Genomic DNA, 9,932 nt, shown 5'->3' on the forward strand with positions numbered 1-9,932 from the left:
AAAAAAAAAACCCAGCCTACAGAATGTGTGTGTGTGTAAATTTTAATTCCAGTATCGTTAACGGTAAGTTATTTTAGTTTCAAGCATACAATATAATGATTCAACAATTTTGTACACTACTCGGTGCTCATTTATCCTTATCTCCAACACCTACTTCACCGATCCTTCCACCCGCCTCACCAGTTTGTTGTCTATGGTTAAGAATCTGGTTTTCTGTTTGTCTCTTTTTCTCTCTTTGTCCATTTGTTTTGTTTCTTAAATTCCACATATGACTGAAATTGTGTGGTATTTGTCTTTCTCTGACTGACTTAACTTCACTTAGCATTATTCTCTCTAGCTCCATCCTTGTTGTTGCAAATGGCAAGATTTCATTCTTTTTTATGGCTGAGTCATATTCCATCGTATAGATATACCACATCTTCTTTATCCGGTTATCAGTCAATGGACACTTGGACTGCTTCCATAATTTAGCTGTTGTAGATAATGCTGCTCTCAACATAGGGGTGCATGCATCTTTTCAAATTTGTGTTTTCATATTCTTTGGGTAAATACCCAGTAGTGCAATTACTGAATCATAAGGTAGCTCTATTTTTAATTTTTTGAGGCCCCCCCCTCCATACTGTTTTCCAGAGTGGCTGCCCCAGCTTGCATTCCCACCAACGGTGCACGAGGGTTCCCTTTTCTCCACATCCTCGCCAACACCTGTTGTTTCTCGTGGTTTTGATTTTAGCTATTCTGACAGGTGTGAGGTGAGATCTCCTTGTGGTTTTGATTTGCATTTCCCTGCTGATGGGTCTACAGAATGTATTTTTAATATAGTTTATTTTTTTCAGAGCAGTTTTAGGGTCACAGAAAAATTAAGCAGAAAGTACAGAGAGTTCCTGCATACCCCCTGCTCTGCACACACTCAGCTCCCCCCACTACCAATATCCCTCACCAGAGGGGCACGTTTGTTACAATTGACGAAACCTACAGTGACACAGCATTATCACCCCAAAGTCCGTAGTTTACATTGGTGTTCACTCTTGCTGTTGTACGTTCTGTGGGTTTGCCAAATGTATATGTACCCACCATTACGATATATTGTCAGAATAGTTTCACTGCCCTAAAAATCCTCCGTGCTTGCCTAGTCACCTCTCCCTCTAGCATATATATTTTTTAAGATTTTATTTATTTACTTGACAGAGAGAGAGCACAAGCAGGGGGAGCAGCAGACAGAGGGAGAGGGAGAAGCAGGCTCCCCATTGAGCAGGCAGCCAGAGATGTGTGGCTCCATCCCAGGACCCTGGGATCATGACCTGAGCCAAAGGCAGGCCATTAACTGACTGAGCCACCCAGGCGCCCCTAGAATTTTTTTTTTTTAGACTTTATTTATTCATTTGAGAGAGAGAAAGAGCACAAGCAGGGGGAGAGGCAGAGGGAGAAACAGACTCCCCGCTGAGCTGGGGTTTTCCCCACCTGGGTCTCGATCCCAGGACCCGGAGATTGTGACCTGTGCCAAAGGCAGATGCTTAACCATCTGAGCCACCCAGGCACCCCTAGAATATTTTTTTTAAACACAGTCTCCAGGTCACAGATGATGCTCAGTAATTTGCAGTGTATAGATCATGCTGCAGGCGAGCGCAATGGTTCGGGCATGTGAGCTGCTGAAAGACAGCTGTGGCCACAAGCCCAGAAGAGAGGGGAGGGTGTGGGAAGGGCAGGCAGGCCTTGGCGACAGAATGGGGAATGAGGAGGCAGGAGCCTGGGGTTGCACGGGCTCTGGAAGCTAGTGGTGGTGGTGGGCTGCAGAGAAATAGGAAGTGGTGGACAGCAAGGCCTTCAAGGCAGAATTTCAACCTGCTAACCTGACGTGGATCCATCGGCCAGGACTGCAGGAAGCTCTCTGGATGAAGTGGTGGCCCAACTGGGCTCTACTTGCATTGCGCTGTGTGATGTTGGGCAAGTCCTTTCTCTCCTACAGGGGCTACCCTGGATGTCCTACACCGTGAGGGAAAAAAGGTGCCGCCAACAGCCCGGCAGCGTTAGGGAGCGGTAGGGAACCTTCAAGGACCAGGCAGGATGGGTGGGAGTCTGAGACAAGGAGGCACCAGGGACGCAGGCGGGAGCAGCCTCGGAAGGGGCTTTCTTGGGCACGTATTCCTGCCGAGCAACAGGCAGCCAGCCGTGTTCTTTCGCCGTCGGTCTTCTCTACACAGCCGAGAGAAACTTTCCAGCCTGAGCCGCCAGCCGCTTTAAAGCCTGAGCTCCGGGCCGCCCCCGGTGACCCTCTGCGCCCGGGAGGGGCGGGCGGTGGCGCGCTGCTGGCGGCGGTGGCGGAGGCGGAGGTGGCGGCGGCAGCTGGGCCGGTCCGCCCAAGGGTTAACCCGTTCCCCGCAGCTGCCGCGCGTGCCTTGCAGAATTTCACCAGAAGAGGGTACAGTTTGAAAAGCTCTTGACGTCAGGCTGGAATTCCTATTGTGTTTAGAAAGGGCTCGGGCAAAGCAAGCCCAAGTTCTCTCTCCGCACACCTCGGCGGACTGCGTGGGTCCGGCAGCTCCGCGACTCGTCCCGCGCGGGAGGCGCCCGCGGGAACCCGCGCGTCTCGGGGACCTGCGCGCCGCTGCCTGCGCGTCCCGGGGGGCAGAGGACCGCCGCCCAAGAGGGGACCCCGGTCCCGCCGGAGGCCGAGCCGAAGCGGCGGGTCGCGCCGCCCGGGAGCGGGGGTGAGTGTCCAGGGCGAGGCCGGTGGCCGCGAAAGCCCCCCCTCCCACCCCCCGCCCCGCCGGCGCGCCCCGGCGCCCGCATGCCCGGCCGGAGCCCCGCGGCCGGGTGCATGCCTCCCCCGCGGCGCGCCCCTGCCGCCTGCCGCCCGCTGTGAGCGCCCCTCCAGGCAGGCGGGCGCCGGCGGGCTTCCCCGAGGGCGGCGCACGGCTGGGACCCCCCGGACCCGCGGCGGCTGGCGGCGGCGGCGGCGGCGGCGGCGGCGGCGGCGGGGCGCGGAGCTGAGGCTGAGCGGGCGCTCGCGGGGAGGATGGACGCGGCCGGGGAGCGCAGCCTCCCGGAGCCGGGCAGCCAGGACTCCCGGGCCGGCGACGACATCGAGATCGTCGTCAACGTGGGGGGCGTGCGGCAGGTGCTGTACGGGGACCTCCTCAGCCAGTACCCGGAGACCCGGCTGGCCGAGCTCATGGGCTGCTTGGCGGGGGGCTACGACACCATCTTCTCCCTGTGCGACGACTATGACCCCGGGAAGCGCGAATTCTACTTCGACAGGGACCCGGACGCCTTCAAGTGTGTCATCGAGGTGTACTATTTTGGGGAGGTCCACATGAAGAAGGGCATCTGCCCCATCTGCTTCAAGAACGAGATGGACTTCTGGAAGGTGGACCTCAAGTTCCTGGACGACTGCTGCAAGAGCCACCTGAGCGAGAAGCGCGAGGAGCTGGAGGAGATCGCGCGCCGCGTGCAGCTCATCCTGGATGACCTGGGCGTGGACTCGGCCGAGGGTCGCTGGCGGCGCTGCCAGAAGTGCGTCTGGAAGTTCCTGGAGAAGCCCGAGTCGTCGTGCCCGGCGCGGGTGGTGGCCGTGCTGTCCTTCCTGCTCATCCTCATCTCGTCGGTGGTCATGTGCATGGGCACCATCCCCGAGCTGCAGGTGCTGGACGCCGACGGCAACCGCGTGGAGCACCCGACGCTGGAGAACGTGGAGACGGCGTGCATCGGCTGGTTCACGCTGGAGTACCTGCTGCGCCTCTTCTCCTCGCCCAACAAGCTGCACTTCGCCCTGTCCTTCATGAACATCGTGGACGTGCTGGCCATCCTCCCCTTCTACGTGAGCCTCACGCTCACGCACCTGGGCGCCCGCATGATGGAGCTGACCAACGTGCAGCAGGCCGTGCAGGCCCTGCGGATCATGCGCATCGCCCGCATCTTCAAGCTGGCCCGCCACTCGTCGGGCCTGCAGACCCTCACCTACGCCCTCAAGCGCAGCTTCAAGGAACTGGGGCTGCTGCTCATGTATCTGGCCGTGGGCATCTTTGTCTTCTCGGCCCTGGGCTACACCATGGAGCAGAGCCACCCCGAGACCCTGTTTAAGAGCATCCCCCAGTCCTTCTGGTGGGCCATCATCACCATGACGACCGTTGGCTACGGTGACATCTACCCCAAGACCACTCTGGGCAAGCTCAACGCGGCCATCAGCTTCTTGTGTGGGGTCATTGCCATTGCCCTGCCCATCCACCCTATCATCAACAACTTCGTCAGGTACTACAACAAGCAGCGGGTCCTGGAGACAGCCGCCAAGCACGAGCTGGAGCTGATGGAGCTCAACTCGAGCAGTGCGGGTGAGGGCAAAGTGGGGTGCTCCCGCAGTGACCTGGACAGCCTCCCGCCAGAGCCCGTCGGGGAGGAGGGGCCGAGCTGGAGCAGCCGGCTGAAGATCTCCCACAGCGACACCTTCATCCCTCTCCTGACCGAGGAGAAGCACCACAGGACCCGGCTCCAGAGTTGCAAGTGACGAGGGTCTTCCGGGCACAGATGGACCCGGCCAGTGGACGGATGGACAGGTGTGATGGGCCTGTCCATGACTTTCCGGGAGGGGCTGTCTTTTGTCCCCTCAACCGTCTCCTGAACAGAACTCTGAAGGCCCCCTTGGGCACCTCTGGTGAGGCTGGGTAAGAACCCTTTATGTTGGCGGCAGTCAGGAGCCTGTGGGGAGAGAGGGGTGTCCAGGAGTCGCGGGCAGTGTGGGGTGACGGAGGCCATGGTCTGGCTGATGGCAGGAGCCCTTGCCCGGTTCTGTATCTCCTTCAATAAAGCCTCCTGCTCTGTGCACCCACCTGCGTTGTAGGTTCTGTCCCAGGCTGGCCGTCCCCCGATACCCCACCCCTCAGACATGGCTCGGGTGCACGCAGTGCCAGGCGGGGAAGTAGGTGTGCAGCGCAGGGGGGGCTATTTTTAGTTGAGAGCTAATTAAAGAAGGGTTCATACACAGGGTTCTGCGCCAAGGAGCCTTGCCACATTCCAGGAGGCTCTGTGCCGGCAACTCCTTCCTTCTGTTTCCTTCTGAGGAAAAGCTTGCTCCCAGGAGGGGAAGAGTTCACCGAGCTAGAAACACCGAGTGGCGTGGTTACCACTTATTTATCACCTGTGGGAGGCCCTTTTCACAACTTCTTTCCATTCCTTCCAGCAACCCTGCTAGATAGGTATCCCCATTTGACAGATGAAGAAATTGAGGCCCGAGACCACACAGAGCAGGGATTCAGTCCCAGGTGTAAAGATCCTAAAGCCCGTGCATTCTCTTCGCTTTGAGGTGGCCCTGGGCCAGAGGCGTGTGCTTGGGCCCACAAGGGAGGGAAGGTCTATAGACCAGGAGAAGAGCTGAGCTTCCTCAGGGTGGGCGTGCCTGTCCTCCCGCCCATCCTTCCTTCTAGAACCAGGACCTCTGCCGTATCAGCTGAATGGGCAAACCCGAGTGTGCCCGGGTGGCCCACTTCCAGCCTGGTCTATGAACCCCAGAGGAACAGAGACAGACAGACTTCCTCATTCCCAGGGAATGAGGAAGATATCTCTGAGATGTCCTCCAGCTCCAATACTTTTCTCGCATTTTTCTTTAGCTCTTTTCTCCCCCCACCCCCGACTCCTTTAGCTGTGTGGTCTCAGGCCTGTTGATCAACCTCTCTGATCCTCATTGTGATCATTCATTAAGGGGGGGGGCTATTAAAATTACCTCAGAGACCCATGGTGCTTAACGCAGTGCCTGGCACATAGTAGCTGCTCAGTAAATGAATTAATGACCACCATCTCTATGACTGTGTGCTGAGAGGGAGACGAGTCCCACAGCTGTCTCCTCTGGCCTCCAAGGTCGGGGCTGGGTTTGTGCAGCGGCAAGGGGAGGGGACAGGGCCCCGCCACACTGTTCGTAGTCAAAGGCAGTCCCCTTGGACAGACTTGGTCCTGGCAGGCTCTTCTCCCTGGCTATCTATCTTCCAGGAGCCCCAGAGTTCTGTTCTTCCTTTCCCGGCTGAGGCAGCTGATGCCCAGGAAAGAGCCACGGTCGGGGAGTAGGGTCGGTGATTCCCCCCAGTCTTTCCTCTTCTCTGAGCCCTGGTTTACCTACAGGCATGCAGAGGGATGGTTTCTCTGGGCTCTTTCCAGGATTTCAAAGCCTAGGGCGTGTAGTGTTGAGGACTCCAGGGGGTGGGAGGCTGCCCTGTGGTAAGGGGACTTGGAAGGGAGGCCTCGAGAGAGTCAGGGCCATCCCCGTGGGGAGCAAGGCTCCTCCCCCCAAGTTTCACCAGGGAAATACTGGGTCAGGGGACCAAGGGAGGTAGAGGAAGGAGGTGGGGCTGGGACTGTGGGACTCAGTGGCGGTGGAGAGGTGGGGAGGAAGGGGTTGTTGCTTGGTCTGTGTGGGCCTTGGCTCAGTGGGGGCTCTGGAGCCGAAGTGCGGGAAAAGTTCCTGGTTGGGGAGAGGCCAGGAGGACCCTGGATCAGGAGGCGCCTTCTCTTTGGTTCACCTGGGGGTAAGGGAAGAGTATATAAAGATAGCTGCAAAAGCATCTCGGAGTCCAGCTCATCTACCGGAAGGAGGAGACTGTGTCCGGAGACGATGGGGATTTGTCTGAGAACCTTCGTGAATTAGGATTAGATGGTGTCCCGGTGTCAGAGGAGCTCAGAGGGGGACAGGCTGGTTGTGGAGGAGTGGCCAGAGGCAGCTGTGGGAGCCAAGGCGGAGGGGCAGCCCTCTCTCCCTGGGGAATCTTTGCAGGGTACATTAGAACTGCCTGGGAGCTCTACAAAATCCTGGTGGGCAGCCGGCACCCACACCCGTTACATGAGAATCCTAGGGTGACACCCAGGCATCAGATTTTTAAAAAACTTTCAAGTGCACACGAGTCATCTGGAGCTCTTGCTAAAATGCAGAATCAGTAGGTCTGCCTGGGCCCCTGAAATCCTGCATTTCCAACAAACCCCCAGGTACAGCCACTACCTTCCAGGAACCCCGGGGCTGGTCCTGAAGTCACACTTGGAGTATCAGGACGCCAGAACAGGAGCAGGCAAGCTACGGCCCGGGCCCCAAATATAGCCTGCCATCTGTACAGCCCATGACCTAAGAAGGCTTTTTACGCTTTTAAATCGTTAAAAAAAACAATCGGAGAAAGAATAACGTTTTGTGACACATGAAAAGTATCTGAAATTCAAATGAAGTCTTAGTGGGACAGAGCCAAGCCCATTTCTCAGATTGTCTCTGGCTCAAGGGCGGAGGTGAGTAGTTGTGAAGGAGATCACCTGGCCCTCAGAGCCCAAACTCTCTCTTATCTGGCCCTGTACCGCGACAGCGCACCAGCCCTGGGTGTGGGAAATGAGATCTCTTGGGCCTTGAAGCATGAGTAAGAGTTCTCCCGGAAGCAGAAGGAGCTGTGCAAAACCCGGGAACATCATGAGCAAAGACCCAGGAGCAGGGGGCCCTCTTCCGAGGGGGCTGGACTTGGATCCCTCTCGGTGTCCCCCGGGGGTCAGAGCTGCCTTCCTTTCTTTCCTTCTGAGAATCCCCAAGTCCTGGCTTCCTACATCGGGCTCTCTGCAAACCCCGGCTCCTGCCTTGCAAGCCAGTCTCTCCCTCCCTTCCTGACCTCTCGTCCATGGTGTCACCAAATCTCCCCTCGCTTGGGACCAGAGCCTAAACATCCTTTTCTCTGACTTGGGTGATTCTGACAAACTTGTTGGGCCTCGTTAGCTTCTGAGAGAGAAAGAAAGAAAAATATGTTTCATGGAATCGCAGAATATCCAAGTTCAAAGGAAAGTAGGTATCGTCTAGTCCAGCTCTCCTCCAATGAACTGATGGGGAAATGTGGTACCAAATCCTGTGCAGTCGAGTGAGGGGGAATTCATTAAAGGCCTGCAGCTCACAGCCAGATTGAGGGGCCCCTTTGTTCTCACAGTGTTGAGAGCATTGTGCCATTTCGAAAACAGAATTGTGAGTGCAAGTCTCTATGTGTGTGTGTGTAAAAACAAATCATGTAGTGAATTAATTATCCTCAGTTTTACGGATAAGGGAACTGAGGTCCAGAGAGCAGAGGCAACAGGCTTGTGGTCATGTGCCACTCCTTGGTGGCTGACGTAGGAGCTGCGTCCATGGCCTGCAGCCCACCCTTACCCACAGCCAGGCCAGGATGCTCTCGTGGTCTCCGTCAGAGCTCAGGGCCGCAGAGACTCTCACCTAGTGTTTGCCCCCGAGCTTCCTAATGGCAAAATGCTGTCATCTGATCTCTTAGAAAGCCACACTCCAGATGGACTGGTTCTGGCGGTGGTGTTTTTTTAAGGAAAGATTGAGAAGGAAAACACATTTCCTTGAGCAGGCAGCTTTGGACCAGATGCTTGGGCCATGCACGGTTCAAGATCCATGTTGGCAATGGTAGGAGGTGTCTGGAGCATAAAACCTGCCATCTGGGGTCTGGAGGTACCACCGAAAGAAAACAATGAAACAAAATACCCAGAAAATGGGGGAAAAAATCTGTGAAAATGGCAAGACCTGAAATTCTTTCACACACACTTCCTAAGAAACCCTGAGAGGCAGGTAAGACTCTGGCAATTGCCCGGGGTTTCAGGAATGGGTGCACATTGCCGGATTTGAAGGGGGTCCTGTTAACGGGGGAGTTCCGGCGATGATGAGCCAGGGTGGGGGATGCTTGGGAGGCAGGGGGGCCCTTGCCTGCCCCTGGCCCAGGCAGGGGAGGGGCTGCCTGCTCCTCCTAAGCCCCAGCCAGGCCCAGTCCCTCCGCTGCCCCGCAGATGCCTCCTGACATCTCCTGGGAAACATGGGGCAGGTGTTTCCAGAAAGGCCTCCCACCTTCCCGCTGGAGACAAGCCGGATCTGTGCACCGCACTCGCAGGGACGTATGTAGCAGCAGATTTGTAAGCGGATTTTAGCTGTACCCCTAATCTGAGGTGGAAGCCCCCCTGAAAGGCTTTTCTCCCCTTGTAGCCGCCCGAGATGCAGCTACAGGGATGCTGTGGGTTTTCAAAAGGGAAAGAAACAGAAGCAAAGATTAGGGGATTGCGCTCCATCATTTTACTGCCACGGTCAGCCAGCCGGACTGGGAACCAGGGCGGCCGTCAGCGTGACCTTATTTCCCTCTCTGGACAACCGGCCAGAAAGGTGTGGCTGGTCCTGTGGCGGATGACACGCGTGCAGTCACGCAGCTGAAGGGAGGTCCGCGGGGGAGTCCAGCTCAGGCGGGGTGCCCGCCAGCCTGCAAAGCGGCATCTCTCCCCACCACTGCCGGCCCTTCCGTCGGGCTCGCTGGGAGGGAGAGAGCCACCCTCCGGGGGCGTCTGCCGGCGACCACCTGCCAGTGGGCACGTGGCTTCTCCCCAAACACAAGCGCGATGGCTCTTGACAAGGGCTTGGCTGGGCAGACGGGACCCGGGCTTGCTGCGGTGGCAGCCCAACTCCGGGAGGAGGTGCAGGTATGAACACACGGGCCAGTGTCTGTGGGCGCACGTGTTGGCGAAGCGGTCGGGACCCGGGCTTTGAAGCCAGGCGCCTTGTCCCTGCCATATAGTCTGGCTCCTCGCTGGATCTGGAGGGGTGGAGCTGACCTGGCCTTAGAGTGGAGGCCTCAGGGGAGGCCCAGCCAGCTCACAGGTGGACTGGAGCCTCCAGGACCATAGGTTCGCCTCTTGCACCTGAGGGGGTATGGGAGGTGGGAGCAGAGCCCTCCCCTCTCCCTCCCGGTGGTGCCTCCCCTGCCCCAGACTAGTAGCATGGCACTCGAGGCCATTCAGGGCAGGCTCCAAAGTCTCTCTCCAGCTTCATCTCCCACTGCCCCCACCCCCAGCCCCCTCCACTGCACCAGACCCGGATCCCAAACAGTGGCGCCTCTGTACTCCCTCCTCTGAGCAGGGGACTCCTGTTGTCCCTACGGCCCTTGCAGCTTTCCACTACC

At 57.4% G+C, this 9,932-nt stretch overlaps 1 protein-coding gene across 1 annotated transcript; it reads left to right on the forward strand.

The window, feature by feature from the left end:
- Positions 1-2,976: 2,976 nt before the first annotated feature.
- On the forward strand, positions 2,977-4,812 carry KCNF1 (potassium voltage-gated channel modifier subfamily F member 1). Its single transcript, XM_025867573.2, has one exon. It carries the CDS (start codon positions 3,014-3,016, stop codon positions 4,496-4,498), a length of 1,485 nt encoding a protein of 494 aa, XP_025723358.1. The 5' UTR covers positions 2,977-3,013; the 3' UTR covers positions 4,499-4,812.
- The last annotated feature ends 5,120 nt before the right edge of the window (positions 4,813-9,932 follow it).

Source organism: Callorhinus ursinus, unplaced genomic scaffold (genome assembly GCF_003265705.2).
Source record: "Callorhinus ursinus isolate GAN/ISIS: 27379988/994484 unplaced genomic scaffold, GSC_fseal_2.0 scaffold10, whole genome shotgun sequence".
NCBI classification, from domain to species: domain Eukaryota; kingdom Metazoa; phylum Chordata; class Mammalia; order Carnivora; family Otariidae; genus Callorhinus; species Callorhinus ursinus.